This window comes from Leuciscus leuciscus, assembly GCF_965113295.1.
Source record: "Leuciscus leuciscus genome assembly, chromosome: 17".
NCBI lineage: Eukaryota > Metazoa > Chordata > Actinopteri > Cypriniformes > Leuciscidae > Leuciscus > Leuciscus leuciscus.
In genome coordinates, this window is record NC_138741.1 from 25,667,322 (window position 1) to 25,685,691 (window position 18,370).

At 39.4% G+C, this 18,370-nt stretch overlaps 1 protein-coding gene across 1 annotated transcript; it reads left to right on the forward strand.

Moving 5' to 3' along the window:
• Positions 1–82: 82 nt before the first annotated feature.
• On the forward strand, positions 83–18,370 carry ahctf1 (AT hook containing transcription factor 1). The gene is made up of 36 exons (XM_082142258.1): positions 83–335; positions 3,404–3,529; positions 3,740–3,993; positions 4,452–4,632; positions 4,949–5,156; positions 5,942–6,058; positions 6,149–6,233; positions 6,357–6,507; positions 6,596–6,728; positions 6,863–7,044; positions 7,150–7,211; positions 7,294–7,422; positions 7,577–7,667; positions 8,192–8,281; positions 8,366–8,506; positions 8,599–8,703; positions 8,798–8,897; positions 9,038–9,161; positions 9,258–9,314; positions 9,424–9,570; positions 9,767–9,957; positions 10,057–10,201; positions 10,685–10,816; positions 10,934–11,081; positions 11,183–11,333; positions 11,447–11,554; positions 11,814–11,970; positions 12,100–12,315; positions 12,430–13,450; positions 13,951–14,050; positions 14,153–14,250; positions 14,340–14,593; positions 15,110–17,123; positions 17,214–17,320; positions 17,403–17,473; positions 17,882–18,370. The coding sequence occupies exons 2-36, from the start codon at positions 3,409–3,411 to the stop codon at positions 18,066–18,068; spliced, it is 7,578 nt and encodes a 2,525-aa protein (XP_081998384.1). The 5' UTR covers positions 83–335; positions 3,404–3,408; the 3' UTR covers positions 18,069–18,370.

Here is an 18,370-nt window from a genome sequence, read left to right on the forward strand (position 1 = left end):
TTGTAATTTCCGTGGTCAAGGGCAGCTGCTTAAGATCTCGCGATACTATTTGTGGCGCGGGATTTGGCTGAAGCAGATGAATGCGCAGTAGTCGTTCTGCAGCGCTGTGGAAATGGCGCCTGCGTTCAAGCAGCAGTAGTCGGCAGTTATAACGTTTTGCACTGAAGTCACTGGAATTTAAGTTTTCTCTTTGCCACTGCTTTAAAGTTCAACACAACTAGACTACGAGAGTTTATCCGTACGAACTGAATCCGGATTATGACCGGAAAAGAGTTGCCACGAAAGTCGTGTTTGAAGTATATCCAGTCTTCTTGAGGGCCGTCATCAGCGCGCAGGTACAACGCTGTTGTCTGGGATTTCTTTCAGCGATATAGCAGCTATGTCATATTTGGATATTCTGTAGCATTGTACGTGTTTATGCGACTCAAGCCGGTTTAACAGTCATTTAAGTGGCTGCTTTAGTGTTAAAAGCGGTTGTGAGGTAACGTTAGTCTCGAATTGTGACCGTTAGCTACCGTTAGCATGTGCGGCTAACCTGAAGGGCTCATGGTAACTGCGTGGGCTCAATTTACGCAAACAACACGGCTATTTACGAGACGCATGCTTTATTACACATCGCAGTAAGCCTTTTCAATTCATTAATGCCCCGTCGTCGTTGAAATTTGAATATTTTGTTTGTTTTTACGCGTGTTATGTGTTGCCGTTAACAGTAGCATTTCGTTGCTAGCGTGCCGTGGTTGACAGAACAGAAACTTTCCAGCAAAGGCTATTTTTCAGACCATGCAAAATGAACGTTTTATGTAAACCAGCTCTGAATGGACACTTTTATTTTGTCTGGCGAAGACAGCAGTATTTGTCGGCTCTAATTTGAATGTATTTGAATTTACTTGGATGAGTTGGCTGCCAAGATTTTAAAGTGGCAGTGCGCGTAATGACAAAGCATAACGTCCAGTTTATCGTAATATAAAGGAACATATATGGCTGCAGATACCAGTTTTAGTGTACTTGGTCTAGTATTGACTTGTATTAGGATTAAGTATTGAATAGAGCTGGATTTGAGGTCGCGGTTTCGCCATGTGAGTCTCACGCATGGGTGGGACATGTATTCTGCGCGGGCACATGGATGAGTCCTATAGGCTGTATCTGTGTTTTCATTAGATGACCATCCTTTTCCAGGGGGCACTGTTGCATGAGTCAAGGGTTTTTAACTTTAACCGACCCAGACTGTAAGCAAACAGCCGTTATTTAATTTTATAATATCTTCACAAGATCATCATCAAATGTGCTTTTAAGAGGTTTAAAATGTTGTCTTTTTTAACCATGTCATCTCCATCCCTATACTTTCACTAGAGTACTATAGCTGTCCTTCTGGAATATCTTTTCCTAGTCTAGTAGACATACAGACTTTCAGTGTGGGTTTTTTTTCTAGATAGTGTTATCATGACTATGCCAATGCCACATGTCTTGAAGCTGGTAAACATAAAAGCTATGTAAACATCTTGGCGTCTAAACTAGGAGGATCAAGCACACGTCCTAATAATTAGCCTACGTTTTTTTTTTGTTGTGGTTTTTATTTTTATTAATTTTTTATACAAATTCATAGTAATGCATTAATACCAGTTTAATTAGAGTATTATCTAGCGATTTTGCTTTTTACTTCGAAAACAAGCTAGGCTAAATGATAACAAACACAAGTCTTTAAAACCAAACTTTAAAATATAGGCCTATGACTGAGTATTACCATAAACTTTGAAAGGATTTTCTGTTTATTTTCCAAATGTATCATGAACAATTCATTGCACGGAATTCATTTTGTTTGGTACAAACAATGTTTGTTTTTATTTATTAATGAAATGTATTTATTTTCTTTTTCCTTGATTATAGTTTTGTTCATTGTTTTTGAGAATGAAGTCCTGTCCATGTTGGTTGCTTTCTACCAAACAGAGCTTTTTAGTATTATTTATATACTGCTAATATATTTATATTTTGAATTGTCCTTTTTTATATTTTCAGTTTTCATTTTAGTTTAAGTTTTTGTAATTTAGTTATGTTCTCATGTCATTTTTGTTAGTTTTTGTTTTTTTCTATGTTGCTTTAATTATTATTATTTTTTAATTAGTTCTTCATCTTATTTCAGTTAGTTGCTAAGGCAACATTTAAAACTTTCGTAAAGGTTTAAGTTATGTTTTTTTTTTAACTAATAAATATATTTTATTCCATTTCAGCTGCATTTCAATGACCAACACAGTTTCTAATAGTTTTCGTTTTAAGCCCTACTCGGACGGGACAAGTTTTCTAAATTATGTTTGAGTTACAATTTTTATCACTCAACTTTTGATTTGATGTACCGATACTAAAATGAAAGATTCTGCAGACTAACATCTTCGTGTTTATTACAGAGGTGGGAGTGTGTTTTCTAGATGTTGCCATTACAGAAGGTCATGTGCTGTGCTGTATTACGTATTATTTATTCTTATTTTAATTTATTATAAAAGCCATGTTTAAGTCAACTGAAGTGGCTGCTTATAATAAACCCACATAAGTGAGCAGTAAAATCTAGTCCAGCATCGTATCTTACCTGACACTGATATTAAAATAGGTAAGTCTTCGCAGTTTCTGCGATTTGGATCTGGCTCTATTTATTAATTTTATTATAAAAAAAATTTTGTCGAATACCATCCATATTGAAATGAAAGCATGCTGAAGATTGGTGCGTAAACAGTAGGTCAAAAAACACGAGAAGTGTTGCAATCACAGACATTCGCATTCGGACGGGATTAGATTTCTCGGAGGACCGCTGAAAAAAAGTAGGTAATTTGTTCTGGTATTTTACAGAGTTTGTATGAGAAAAACACAGACTTGGCAGATTCAGACGGGATTAAAATCGCAAAATACGTCTGAAACACGATTTTCTAACATCCCCCTTATAAACCAGTCCCGTCCGGCTTTAGTTAACAATAATAACAGATAACATTCAGATAATTTTTTTTATTATATTCAGGTAAAAAGCGTTTGATTGGGTGTACAGCTTTTTAATTTATCCTAACTATGCACAAATACATGGTTAGTTAGTTGCATTTTATTTTGACATTTTGGTAGGGGTTTATTCCCCCCTGGCTCTGACTATAAGCTCATCTTATGTCCCACCACTTGATCACGATTTGATTGTATGTTTGGAGGAAACACAAGTGCGCTGGACAACTGCTCCATTGGAGGCCCAAAAGAGCTGACATCTGCTGTTAATGCAGGGGGTTCTTTGTCCATTATGTTTCGAGTGTTATTTGAACATGATTTTTGTCCCAGGCTAAAACACATTCTGTTTTTGTTCCATTTATTGAATTATATTTTAATCCTGATGTTTCGGGGCTGGCAGATTGACTTTTCGCACGTGTTCTCTCTCTAGTAAGCATGCGTGACCTGGCAGCCCAAGTCACCAGCAGCTTGCTGCGCTTTCCAGAGGTAACGATAGACGCTCTGGGGGAGGATGAAGTTACACTCGACTCTGTGCTGCATGGGAGATTTTCTGTTGGTGAGTTGTTTTACACTGTCTTGATGATCACAAGACACGCATTTCAGGTTGAGGATGATTTAACCAATAATGGAATTATTAATTACATTATCATAACTAGAATTTAGTAGCATTCATTTATCTTAACTAGAATTTAGTAGCATTCATTTAATATGAGATGTATTGAATTTTCCTTTTGTTTCACTGACATCTCTTATTTTGTGTGTACAGGGAAAAGTGGACTGTGCTGGCTTGCCTGCGGACCTCAATTGGAGGTCGTCCATGCCATTTCTGGAGAGCGTTTCTCCGCCTACCGCTTCAGCGGGGTGTCAGAGCACCAGCCCACAGTGTTGTCTGTGCGGGACTTCTGCTGGCTGAAGCGGACAGGGCTGCTCATTGGTTTGGAGGAAGCAGAGGGCAGCATGTTGTGTCTGTATGATCTTGGTATCTCCCGTGTTGTCAAGGCTGTGGTCATCCCAGGCAGAGTGAGTGCAATTATATTAGTATCATTGACATACTGTTATAGTTTTTATTTGTATATTTTCCATTTTATTTTTATTTTTAGTTAGTTTTAGTAATTTTGTTGTGTTTTTGTCATCTTTATTTTTTTAAAATATATTTCTAGAGTTTTTATTGACTGACTTCAATTTGAGTTACTTTAGTTTAACTAAACTAAATGAAAATGTTGACTTGCCACCAGTTGCAGAAATGTTGAAATAAAATTTATTTTTATTTATATAATTTAAGTAGCAAAAATGTTTAAATTTTTTTCTTCAAGTTTTTGTTAAATAATAACCCTGAATGAGTGTAAACAGGGTTGTGTTGCAGAATCCTTTTATTATAAAATTTACTTTTCAAAAATGTCATAATGTTTCTTTCTTTTCTTTAATGACCCTACTGTGAATGATCAAGTGATTGAATAGAACATCTGCTTCTTCCACAGATCACAGCCATTGAGCCCCTGGTTAGCTACGGAGGGGCCAGTGCTAGCACACAGCATCTACATCAGAGTCTGCGCTGGTTCTTCGGTGTGGCTGCAGTGGTAACGGACGTCGGTCACGTTCTGCTGGTTGACCTCTGTCTGGATGACCTGTCCTGTAGTCAGAGTGAACTGGAGGCTTCAGGTGGGACACTTTTTTTTGCGCTTTCATGTTGCGCTTTTCACGCTTTCACAAAAACTATAATGGTTTAGTTCAAGGGTGTCCAAACTCAGTCCTGAATAGCCTGTCATACTGTCATGTAGAGTTTAGCTCCAACTTGTCTCAACACACCTGTCTGGAAGGTTCTAGAATGCCCAGTAAGACCTTGATTAACTGGTTCAGGTGTGTTTAATTGGGGTTGGAGCTACACTTTAGTTTGCTTTTTACTGTAGTAGTAGTAAGATAAAAAGATTCTAACCTTTTCATAATCTCAAACCATATTAATTTGCTTTGGCTACAGATCTGGAGGTGGTCAATAAGTCTCCGTCTGAGATCCCTCGGTTAAGGGAGGGTGTGACGCAGCAGGGTAGACACCTGTGTCTGCAGCTCAGCAGCCCCACAGGGACTGGAGCAACAGCCCTGCAGTACATCCAACGCACCAACCAGCTCGCTGTCGGCTTCTCAGATGGCAACCTGCAGCTCTGGAACCTGAAGACCCTCAAAAAAGAGTGAGCGAAAGACTTAAAACAAGCTTGACTTGACTTTTATTTTGGTTGTTTTGGTATATTAAAAGAGGCATGAAATTAGCGGTCAACCAATATATCGCCATGGCCGAAATGTCGGCATCGACTGACAAGGTTTTCTGTTTGGCCAATGATTTCAAAAGCGAGACTTTTATTTGACGGCGCGCTTGTCTTTTAATTTGATGATGCTGAGAACGCCAGCTCCTGAGCACACAACGCTTCCATTCTCCAACTTTATTAGTTTACGTTATTAGAACTATTAAACAATAAAAAAGTAAACATTATACCGAAAAGCATTATAATATTTGGTTTTATAAATAGAAAGGCAAACACTGATACTTTCTCATTTACCGTCAGCATTCAGTGAAAATACGCATATATATATATCTTAAATCTTGGAGTGTCAAATAAACATTTAATTTCACAAACCTTGCAGACTTGGTCGAATCCAGCTGTAACATCTGAGTGTGCATTTGTAGATGCGGACAGGAGAGTTCAGCTTCACTGGAGATGCATGATTGATAAACTTCAAATCCTTTATTTCAAACTCATATTTATGTAATTTTCGCTGTATGTAAGATCTGGGCATCGGCCATCAAAAAATCTGTGTCGGTCGACCACTACATGAAATCTATCTTTGATAATCAGTTTCGCTTGGATGTACGTAATGAAAGGGAAGAAAAGATATGTCACTACCACCGTTTCAACCTGACTTTAATGTATTGCTGCACCAGTGAATTTGTTTCTGAACGTGTCCTCCTGCTCTCCAGATATCACTCCCAGCTAGAGGGTGGCAGAGTGCCTGTCTATGCATTTACCTTCCAGGAGCCAGAAAATGACCCTCGGAACTGCTGCTATTTGTGGGCAGTGCAGTCTGCACAGGATCAGTAAGTTTGCCGTTTCATGTGCTTCTATCGACATCATCATCTGATTGTTTTGACTTTGTTCTGATTTTTTGGCATATTTTGTCTTTGCAGGGAGGGGGATGTGGTCAGCCTCCATTTATTACAACTGGCCTTTGGGGAGAGAAAGTGCTTGGCTTCAGGGAAAATTATTTATGAGGTACAGAGTTGTGTACGATTCTACATTTTCATAGATTTATTTGAATGTTGCACTGTCTTTATATCCATATACAATGTTTTTGCCAAAAATGATTCATTTTGTGTGTGATGTTTTGACTCTCAGGGTCTAGAGTATTGTGAGGAGCGTTACAGTCAGGACTTGAACGGTACAGCGTTTCCTCTGAGAGCTCAGGCCACCAATACCCGTTTGATCAGCTGTCAGACCATAGAAAAGTTTCGCCATCACCCTGATCGGGATGACAGCATGAATGAAGGTGCTTTTGCATGTCCAAAGCCGTATTCTTTGCAGAGTGATTGATTTGACATAAATTTTCGATAACATTTGTTTTTCTCTTTCTTTAGTGGCATCTCCTGATACAAGTGTGTCGGTTTTCAGCTGGCAAGTTAAATCGTATGGACAAGGCCAACCGTCGACCTTCGTAGGTGTTTTTGACATTAACAGATGGTACCACGCTCAGATGCCAGATTCATTGAGGTGAGTATGCTTAGAGTAAAAGATAAGTGTAAAGGCAGTCCGATATGTTGCAAGGGACATGCAACTCAAGTGCATATTGCCACATATAAACCCATGCAGCTTGGATTGAATTCCTTTTCTCTTTAACTGTCCAGAGCGGGCGAATCTTTACGGAACTGTCCATATCTGGCAGTGTGGTCTCTTGACTCTGTGATTGAGATTACAGCTTCCTGTTCTCTGTTGGACATCCTGATTCATGAGCGCAGTCTAAGCAGGGGTCTGCCCTACACCTGCCCTCCACCAGAACAGTTCTTCAATCCCACCACCTACAACTTTGGCAAGACATGTTTATTTCATATACAGTTTTTGCATATATAATGGATGTGTTGTGTAACTCCATTAAATATTTAATAATCTTTAACTTTTTTTCTATTTTATCTAGATGGAAGTTGTTTGCTTAATGCTGGAATTGTGCACTTTACTTGCTCTGGCTATCAGAAAGAGGTTAGATTTTGGCCCACTGTTTACTACTCAATGCTGAGTCTTTATTAATCTGGTGCATTAAACTCTTACTGTTTACTCTCAGACCCTGAGCTATTTAAAGAAGGTGGCACCAAGTTTGGGTGACAGCATTTCTAATGGATACTCGCGCTGTCTCATGTCTGGCCTCCTGTCCTCTCGTCTGGCTGATGTCCAGCCCTCCAGCCTCTCACAGGTAACGCACCCTTTATTAAACATATTTCAGGAATAACTACACTAGTCTGATTGACTAAATAGACTTCATCCACATGTAGTACTGCTGGTATCAGAATGGTTATTTATAGCTGTGATGCACGTTTTTAATTGAATGCCTTGTGATTTGAATTCAGGAAGAGCAGCTTGATGCCATTTTGTGCACTGCTGTGGAGACAAGCTCATTGGGACTCATAACTGGCTGTATTAAACAGTGGACCACTGAAGGTGAGGATGGGAGAAGTAAGGCTTTCGTAATCTATTCAAAACTTGTTTCATCACTGGTTACACTGCCGGTATACTGTAAACGCAATTATTATTATTATTACGATTAATTATTATTATTACGATTAAATAACTGTTAATATATTTCAAAATTGAATTTGTGTGGGCGAAGCAGAATTTTCAGCCGCCATTACTCCAGTCTTCAGTGTCACATGATCCTTCAGAAATATGCTGATATTCTGCTCAAACATTTCTTAATATTTTTATTATTAAGCTTAAATCGTTGTGCTGCGTTTATATTTTTATAAAAAAATTTTTGTAAAATACTTTTTCCAGGATTCTTTGAATGGAGAATTCTAAATAACAGCATTTATTTGAAATGGAAATATTTTGGGATGTTATAAATATCACTTTTGATCAATACAGTGCATCCTTGCTGATTAGAAGTATTTATTTCTTAAAAAAAAACATACTGACCCGAACTTTTGAATAGTAAACTATTTCCTTTGCCACATTTCTGCACGCAGAGCAACCAGGGTCAGCCATCAATCTGCGCTATATCCTGGAGTGGGCCTGGAATAAAGTTGTGCACACCAAAGAAGAACTGGATGAAATATGTGAGTTTCCTACACACATTTCTCTCAATATGGTTGTACTGCAAATTTAACAGCATTCTGATCGTGTGCTTTCTATACATCCAGGTGCTCCGCTATTTGACAGCTTCGCAAACTTCACAGATCCCCAGACACTGCAGCTGCTACAGCACAGTCAGCGCTTGCTGGCAAACCTCAGCACCATTTTCCACTGTTTGCTAAATGAGGCTCAGGAGCTCACACAGAAAGGTGTCCGATTATACTATGCCTTCACACTGGTATATGTGAAGTTGAAAATCACTAGAATGACTGACTCTTTTTATTTGTTTTATTACCTGCAGGGTTAATTGGACTCATGAACAAATGCATGGTGTCTAGCTTGATCTCCCAGTATGCTCAAGTGGTTTTGTGGTTCTGCCGGACTGGTCTTCTTCCAGAGGGTTCTGGTATGATCTTCTCCAAAGCTTTGCTTAGACTCTCTGTGATTTTAAACAAATCTGTGCATTGCATATGATGAACTCTGTGTTCTTCTGTCAACAGATGATGATGATGTGCTGCAGATATCAAGGCCCTTTTACAGTCATTCAATTATAAAGAATTACTACGTCGGCCAGAGGGAGGAGCTGAGGAGACTGGCCAAGTATGTTGCTGAATTTCTGAAGCACCATTTTTTTTATTTTTTTATAATAGTAATCATATAATGTAATATAAACATTCTTACTCATTAATTCAAATTGTATCGGTGTAATAAGGCATAAAACAATCATTTTCTTCCCATAGGGACAAATGGTGTGCAGACTGCCTCCTGATTGATGGGCTTGTGAGTCAGTGTGGGGAACGCCTTACTGAACTTTGGAAAAGGGATGAGGGTGGAACAGGACACTATCCACCCCCATCACTTCATGTAAGTTAAGACTTTAAGAAGATAATGTGTTTAAACAACATTGTGCTCAGCTGTGCTGAATTTTCAGTTTTTTTTTTTTGTATGTCCCTGGTATAGGCGTTGCTGGATATTTACCTCCTGGAAAACATTGAAGAATCTGCCAAACATGCTATTGTATCCTTTTGTGGTTTCTTTAGTACATTCTATGCTTGCCAAAGTTGCCATAAATATTGTGCTTTTTGCTGCTGGTTCTAAAAGATTATTCCTTGACTCAGGCTCTTAGGTTATTTACTTGCTGCTGGATGTGATGTACTCATTTCCCAATAAAAGTGGGGCATCAGTGGAGTCTTTTCCCACAGCGTTTGCTATTCCCATTGGGTTAGTGAAACTGGTACAAGGCCTGTGGTTGCTAGATCATCATGATCATGAGGTATAAAAAAACAGAACTTTCTCATTTATACTCTTTTGCTAGTATTTTTAAAAGAAACTTACATTTTTGGCTTGAATTATAAATGGTGTGAACTATATCAGTTTAAACACTACTCTTAGTGTATTTTGTGTGAATGCCAGAGGTGCAACATGATACTTCATGAATAATTTGTATTGAATGGTTTTCATCTCTCCAGAGCTCTCTGGAGCTGCTGTTGCACCCAGCCACCAGTCACTCTCTGTGGAGCTGGCAGCATGAGCGTGTCCTGCAGGCTTTGATGTGCCAGCAGAAGCACAGTATCGCCCTGCGCTACCTGCATGTGATGAAGCCTCCCATGTGCACTACCAACCAAGCCAAGCTTTGCCTCTCTGTCCTGCTTTATAACAGGTATGAGTGTAGTGTTACCATGTAATTAATATGTCAGCTTAGGGTGAGTTTAGTTGTATTTGCTAGACTCTTACTTTTGGTTTGTTTTTGGCTGGCCAGGTGTATTGTGGAGGCCTGGGCTTTGCTAAGGCAGCACTGTAATAAACTGAACATGGAAGAGATGATGAGGTTTCTCTTTGAGACCTGTCAGGAGCTGGGACTTATGAAAGAGCTGCTGAAGCTGCCCCTTGGACTTGTAGAACAGGTGTGTAAATCTCTACAACACACATTATTTAATGGCTGTTAGAATGCAAAATAAATACTTTTATTCAGCAAGGACACAAACTTTGTCTATTTTTAAATCAAAGCTGTTCTTTTAAACATTCTACTCAGAGATTCTTGAACAAAATGTATTTTCATAAAAATATTAAGCAACTGTTTTCAACAATAGGAAATGTTTCTTAAGCACCAAATCAGCATATTAGAATGATGTCTGAAGGATCATTTGAGGCTGATGACTGGAGTGATGGCGGCTTTGCCATCACAGGAATACATTTCTATTTTAATATAATTTAAAATGTGAAGTTATTTTAAATTGTAATGATATCTTACAGTATTACTGTTTTTACTGCATTTGACGCATAAGAGACTTAAAACATTTTTTTTTTAAAATAATATCTTACCAACCCCAAACTTTTGAACAGAAGGATTAGCACTTTTGTTATAAAACTTTAATTCAAATGTGCAGGAGTGTTTGGAGCGGTTCCTTCAAACCACCGGAGGTTTCCAGAATCGGGAGCTTCTCATGGTCCACTACCTCCAGCAGGCAAATTATGTGCCTGCCCTTCAACTCAACCAGACCCTCAAATTGAACCTAGCAGTATGTTCAATTTCATATTATAATCTACATATTTCATTTTCATCAGTTAATGAAACTTTTATCATATTAATTTATATTTCGTTTACAAATAATATATATATATTTTTTATTATTCAGGCTGACAGGGATCCTAAAATGAAGGAAAGGTCAAACACAAGGAACTCCATTCTCAATCAGTATGGGAAGGTTCTTCCTCGGGTTCAACGGAAATTAGCCATTGAACGAGCAAAACCGTATCAACACCCTGCTACGATTCACAGAGAAGGTATCGATGATGGTCATCCTCACTGGGACGCAAGTGTAAGAACTTGACAGTTGTTGTTAGCAATTGACCTTAAATATGCTCTTCTCTTCTCTCACCACTAGTTAAAAGACCCCAGCCTCTGTCAACTGTTGCTAAACGTTCAGCCTCTGAAAATGTGATGACCAGAGCAGCCTTTATCAGTAATGTCCTCTCAAAGATAGAGGAAGTGTGGGCTGGCAAAAACACCATGCCTGAGTCATCTCCTTTCAAAAGGTACTATACTAAATAGTTTTTCCCAGCTTTCATTTTTTCCATTTGTAAGTTATGAAATGTTTTCATTTTAAATCCTGTTCTGCACTGAATGTTTTGTTGGATTTCCTGTTCAGCCCCAAAGAGTCAGAGAAGCAAGTGCCTAGCCTATACCCTTCCTCCCCAAATCTACCCGAGGCTTTTGTAGGAACTCCCATCAACATGCTAACCAAACGAATGTCTAGGTAAAAGACAAATACTGGTTTTATTGTGTTGTTTCTTGGGATACATTTACATATCAAAAGACACTGTCCACCTTATTTTTAACGTTAAAGTGAGCAAGGCCATTTGTAACTTAAATGTTCAAAGTCTCCAGTGTCTTTACCTTTTATTGTACTTTTTACTTGTTTGCATATAGCGGCTAATGAATTGGAAAAAGAAAATAGCTTACTTCCAAATTGCAAAAAAAGGTGGATGGTAACATTTCCCTTGCTTTGTCACCAGGCTTCTGGATTTAGTTGTGCAGCCATCTTCCCAGAATTCTCCAGAGAGCTCAAATTTGCCTTGCACTCCTACAAGGTCTATTACCTCGTGGGCTGGCCCAAAGAGCGTCAGCAATGCTCCTGAGCTCAGTTTGCTGCAAACTCCTCAAGTGGTTAAGGTGAGACCCTATGGTTTTAAAACATTGCACAAAACCTCACTGAAATGTTTGTCTTCAGATTCAACATTCTGTATGTACTTCCTAAAGTGTTTTAAGAAATGTCATAACTCATAAACTTTTTGATTTTAGAGAGCTCGAGCCTTGGCGTCAGGCCCGGTTTTCTCAGCCTTCACTCCACAGTCTATTCTGAGGAGCAGCTTACGTCCCACTCCTGTGGCCACCCCTTCTGCATCCCCCGGCAGATCAATCACTCCTCCTCTCCGCCCCAAAGAGAGCCGTATTACCTTCATAGAGGAGGCTGATTCTCCAGAAGTTCCCAAGAGCTCTGTCCACTGGAACAATGGGGTAACGCTTTTCCCACATCTAAAATCAAATGTTAAGTTTAACGGCCATAGTAATAAGACTTAATGAAAATCGAACAGATTTTTGCAGTGGTAATATCATTGTGATTCTTTACAGATTGCGATTAACAGGGAGCTCAATACACCTAAGAGATCTTCCCCACCTCTTAAAACAATCAGTGATGCCTGGAGTGACCATTCAGATGCTGAAGAGGAAGTAGCAGATCTAAAGAGGACGAACATGCCCTCGTCTGAAGAGAAAGAGAATCCTGATGTAGAATCTGAGAGTGGCTCCTCTGTCAAAGAGATCCCTGCAGCGGAGTCCACACAAGTGCTTCCCACTCTTTTGCAACGGCCTAGTCTGGGGCAAGAAGCAAGTCTCATATCCAATCAATCCGATACCACTCTTGAGTTCCATGATGCTCCTGAGGATCCTATGGCAACTCTGAAAGAACATCAAGCGAACAACAGTATGGATCGGGAGGTCACCATAAGACTTCCAAACACTTCAGAGGAACATATGCCTCCTGTAGAACACAAAACGACTTCAGAATTAGGCCTACCCTCTGTTGCATTGCCTGAGAAAGAGTTCAATTTAGCTCAGGAAAATGATACCAAGGAAGACTTGTCCAGTGGAGAGAGCCCATCAGACACACAGGAAGGCCATGAGATTGAGCTGCTTGAGGTGCATGTTAATATTGAGAAAGATCTTGTGAGGGAAGGAACTGAGGAGCAGCTTAAGGAAACTTCAGAGGCTCAGGTTCTCAAACCAGATGTGGTTATGGAACCAGAGCTTGTTCTTCCAGTTCAGGAACCAAGCTTAGACTCTTTAACTGAGATTTTAGAGTATCCAGAGATCCAGGAACCAACCGATGCTGAAGAGTCATTGAACACGTCCTCGATTTTTGTTGAAGCTCTCAGTGTTCCTCCTACTTTAGAGCCTGTAAACCAGTCCATGGAAGAAAATGATACTGTTAGTGAACCAGCTGTCACCAAGGTATCAGAGACCGTACCAGAAGAACTGATTTGTGAGGCCTCTGTGTCTGAGATTCCAGTGGTCGAGTTGGTGAACCATGAACAAATGACTGGTGAACCTGAGATCAATGAAGAATGTGTAGAGGAATCTATGGAAACCTCAGGTAGTTAAAAAAAAAAAAAAGTATTTATTCCTTAACACACAATACTATTCAAAAGCTTGGGGTCAGTAAGTTTTTATTAAATGCTATTTTTGTTTTGTTAAATTTATCAAAAGTGACAGACTAGTGAACAAATAAGGTTAAAAAATATCTATATTTTATTTTATTTCCATTCATCAAAGAGTCCTAAAAAAAACCTCAGTTTACACACACAAATAAACAACTGTTTATAACATTGAAAATAAGTTTATTGGGCTGCTGAAAATTCAGCTTTGTTATCACATGAGTAAATGTTTTTAAATAGAAAATATATATTTTAAATCATAATATTTTGAAATATTACTACTTTTTTTAAACAATACAGCCTTGTTGAGCATAAGAGACTTTTCAAATAAAAAAATCTTACCAACCCCACATTTTTTTTAATGGTACTGTAACTCCTGTTTTCTGTAATGAAAGATAATAACTGGTAGGAAATAAATGTCTAAACATTTATATTGTAGATTTGGATGCCTTTGTGGAACAGCATTTATTTGGCCCAGATCATTCTCCATCTTTGACCCGGTCCAGTATTAGGAAAGTCTCAGAGGAATCTCTCAAAAGGTACTTGTCTATCATGTTTCTGGTGTGCTGCATTGCATATGTTTCACATGTCTTGCCATTTTGCCTTTCGTAACTTTTGTTTGTGCTGTGTACACCCTATAGTGAAACAGCTTGTGACATTAAGGAAGTTCAGCCCACTGAAGAGAATGCAGCCGTTTTGAAAACCCAGACATCAGAATCTGCTACCTCAGAGTCCAGATGTAATTACATGTCAATTCAGCATTTTAGACAGATAATGTCTTTAAATAACATTGTAATAATTTAAATGTAATCTCAATTTTTCCTATAGCTGTAGTTAGCTTAAATGACACTGATGAGCTTACCAGTGCCGAATCTTCAGAGGATGAAGAGGACTCTGGAGATGAGAAGGTGGAGGACTCAGGAAGTGAGGTTGAGATTATAAAAGAGGTAAAGGGTAATGGCAGGAGTAACCACCAGCCTTCTCCTGCCTTTTACATGGAGGAACTTCCACCAAATGAGCAGTACCTCCAGGATCAAGCCAATGCAGTGCTGTCACTGGTCACACCTGAGGCAGAACTAAAAGTGAGTGCACCATTGAAGCCTTATTTTGTTGTTAAAACAAATCTCATGCACTGTCCTAACCAGGTAAAATGTGACAAGTTTCATTTAGCATTTTGCATATCAAGCTAAATGAGCCTATTTGTATAGCGCTTTTCACAATACATGCTTCAAAGCAGCTTTGCAGAAAATACTTTTCAATGTTATAATTAGGAAACATTCAGTTATCAGCTAGAGATTGTCAAAGTAATGTCCATATGGCAGTAATATACAACTATGGTATAATACATGTTATGTGGTTAGTTAACATGTATTAAATTAAGAAGACACAACTAGCGTGTTGAGCAGAAAGTATAACTTGTGCTTGTAATGATTACAGATGAATAATTTACAGAATGTCTTGTCACGTTTGTAGAGCAACTATGATTAGCACTGAAAATGTTGCACCTGGTTACTATACCTGTGATAGTGTTCGTACTATTAATGTTGAAATGTGTTGTACACAGATTCATTCTACCATTCTGGCTTTTTGTTCTGCAGGTTCTAGACACTGACATGCCAGAGGGTGAAGGGGTAATGGTTGGCCTTGGCACTGCAGATCTAGATGAGGAAGATGCTATGTGTTATACTGAGCTTAAGGCATCCACCACTCTCCTGGTGCCTGTAGAGCTGGCTGAGGAACAGCAAACACATATTCTAGATGGAGGCACTTTAGAGACCCTCAGCAGTGCACCGGATGGTACACAGCCAGAAGACTCGGACGGCTTCACGCTTATGCTTGATCCAGATGTGGAGGAACTGCCTGACGCTTCGGAGTTGGACCACAATGCAGTTTTGCTACCTCTACATGGGCCAGAAGAGCCCCAGGATGTGGATAATCAGCTTACAGCTAACTCTGAGGTTTTCATCTTGGATCATACTGTTCAAGTTCCAGACAACAAATTGGAAGAAGTAAAAGACTTGGTATCAGACATTGAACCTGTTGTCACTGGTGTCACGGAAATTGAAGAGCAACCAGGTGAGGTCCTCCAGACAGTGGAACAAATAATCACACCACAAGCAGGAACTTCTCAAGAAACAAAAGGTCTTTCCAATGGTGAAAGTCCAGAATTGGGTCCTGCTGATGTTCAGGAAGAATCGCATTCCCCTCTTCATGGGAAAGTATTGGAGTCTTCTGCGCCAGAGAATGTGTTGCTTTCAGAAGAGCTTTTAGGGAAGGTTAATGAAGTTTCTGCATTGGACACAGAGGTGTCAAACATTGCAAAAGACAATATAACTGAACCTATCCAAATAGACACTACACCCTTAATGGTTGGAGAACTTGAGGAACTTTCCACGACGAAACAATTGGCAAGGCCGAAGTCACCAGGAAGGCCAAAGTCGCCAGGAAGACCCAAGTCACCTGCAAGAACAAAAGTCGAAAGATCTGGAAAAGATACAGAGGAAATTTTGGAGAACGCTAAGGAGGTGCTGCGCAGCCCGTCACGGAGGACAAGGAAAACCGTAACATTCCCTGTACCCAATCTTGATGTGGAGAAAGATCTTACTGAAGAAGAACAAATGGATTCTCAAGTACCTTCTACACCAAGACGTGTTACAAGGAGTGGCAAGCAGCTACAAGACTGTCAAGTTCCTGTTACACCCAGAAGAAGCACAAGAAAAGCAGATGCAGAACAGCGCGCTAATGAGAATGACCAAGACATGCCTCCGGAGAAAGCATCAAAGCCTGCAAGTCCAGCACGAAAGACCCCACAGAAAGCTACACCTAGGAAAGGATCCCGAAAAACCAGGAGCACAGTGGTTGATGATGATGAGGCCCTATCCACTGACCCCGTTCCCAGTGATGACTCCGAAACACAGGCCAGACAGAGTACCAGAAAACTCCAAGCACCAATAGTTGAAGTTCCAGAAACCCATCAAGAAGTCCCAGAGGAGATGATAGAGCCTGCCAAAGCACAAAGTAGTCCTAGTAGGTTTACTCGCAAGTCTACCCGAGGTCTAGCAATAGAAAGTTTCCAACAGGATCCTGCAGAAGATGCCACAACTAAAAATCAACCTTTTAAAACTCCTCCAAGAAGCAGGAGGAAGACCGTGGCCAGCACTGCAGAGAAAGCAAACAATGCAACCTTTGTTATTGATGATGCACAACTTCAGAGTGTTTCTAGGCGCCTTACGAGAAGCCGGCACTGGAATCAAGGAGGGGACCTTGGCAAAGAAATGCCAGATTTGATTCCCTTGGAAGTAGAAACCCAAACTCTTCAGGCTGATGCTCTTGTAGAGCGACTCAAAAATGAGGAAGCCAGCGAAGAGAGTGTTCCAGTTGTAACTGAAATTATACATGCCAAGAGAAAAACCACTAGATCTGCAGCACTTAATGAAACTCAAAATGCAGACATTGAAGAATCTAAATTGGTGGTGTCTGACGAAATGCAGGAACATGCAAGCAAGTCACTTGAAAGTGCTAGACGTACACGAGTGAGCAGAGTGTCTGAACAAAACTCTATAATTGTTGGCAATTCAGTTACTCCAATAGCTGACCTGAAAAGAACAAGAGGTAAGCAATATTGTAATGCCTCTCTTTGCAGTAAGTTACAACACTTTAATGTGCCTTCAATTAAATGTATCTGAAATCCTTTCTTTATAGCAAGGAGAAAAGGACCTGTACGAAGTGAAGTTGAAGTTCCAGAAATGTTGTCTCCTGTACCTCAAACAAAGGCCTCAGGAGATGAAACTGATTCTCAATCCAAAGAGGTATGCAGCATCCTAAGTACCAAACCAATTGTTTAATATTTGCTGGATCACACTTTAAAATTCAAAATGTCTTTTGTTGTAGGACAATGGCCCTGTAGATTATGTTGCAGTTGAAACTGAGGTTGTCAAGCCCAGAAAGAAGAGGACAACCAGGTGAATTGTCCATGTTGCATGTAGTCCTATTGCTATTGTGATATAAAAAGGATGTTTACATGCACAGTATGATCAAGACAGGTTTTTCTATAGTCAAGCTACAATCTTAATCTCCCTGTCCGAGTATAAATGAGATCAACTATAAGATGTGCAGTTGGATGATTGATACAGACTACCTTGTTTGTTTGTTGTGCAATTGTAGTCCGATTCACTTGGTAAATATGAGCTACAATCACATTATCCAAATCTGTTAGTCCAACTTTTCTAATATCGAACTATTGCAATTTCAGAGTTTACATGACCGTTTAAAAAGACAAATTATGAAGACTGAACTTTTAAAGTTCATGTGAATGTTCTAACTGGTCTTAGATTATCATACCCTTATTAATTCCAGTTTTCTTTTAACAGAGCAAAAGCTGCCCCAGAACCTCCGCCTCCGGTTGAGATCAGTTTTCTTTCTCCCCTCGCTAGTCCCGCCGAATCGATAGCTAGAACCGAAGAGAAAGAAACCCCTTCGCTGAGGATGAACCTACGCCGCAAACGCATGATGGATGCCATATTTCCTAAACCTGTAACAAGGAGGAAGAAGCTTTGATTGTGGACTCTTTGACTGGACTCATTTCCCAATGCACTACATGTGCATTTTTGTTTTATGCTCTCCTTGTTTCTTAAGAGCTCTGCAACCTGCTGTTTTTCAATCAATGGATAATGTTTGGAATAAATAATCTAATTTCGGATAAATAATTTTGTATGATAAATTATGCCGTTTACAGTAAGGGGCACTGAGGGACTTGAGCACCAAAAGAGAGATGGTTTAGTTTTTAAATGTTTCTACTAATTGATGCAAATGTAAATAGCCTTTTAGGTATGTTATAAATAAAATTTGATACTTGTGAA

What these genes read in the sequence shown, in the direction of transcription:
- ahctf1 (XM_082142258.1), top strand. Translation starts at nt 3,409, where the DNA reads ATGCGTGACCTGGCAGCCCAAGTCACCAGCAGCTTGCTGCGCTTTCCA. An exon ending in AGCCCTCCAGCCTCTCACAG is followed by an intron (nt 7,423 to 7,576) that starts GTAACGCACCCT and finishes ATTTGAATTCAG; the next exon opens with GAAGAGCAGCTTGATGCCAT. An exon ending in AGAAAGAAGAGGACAACCAG is followed by an intron (nt 17,474 to 17,881) that starts GTGAATTGTCCA and finishes TTCTTTTAACAG; the next exon opens with AGCAAAAGCTGCCCCAGAAC.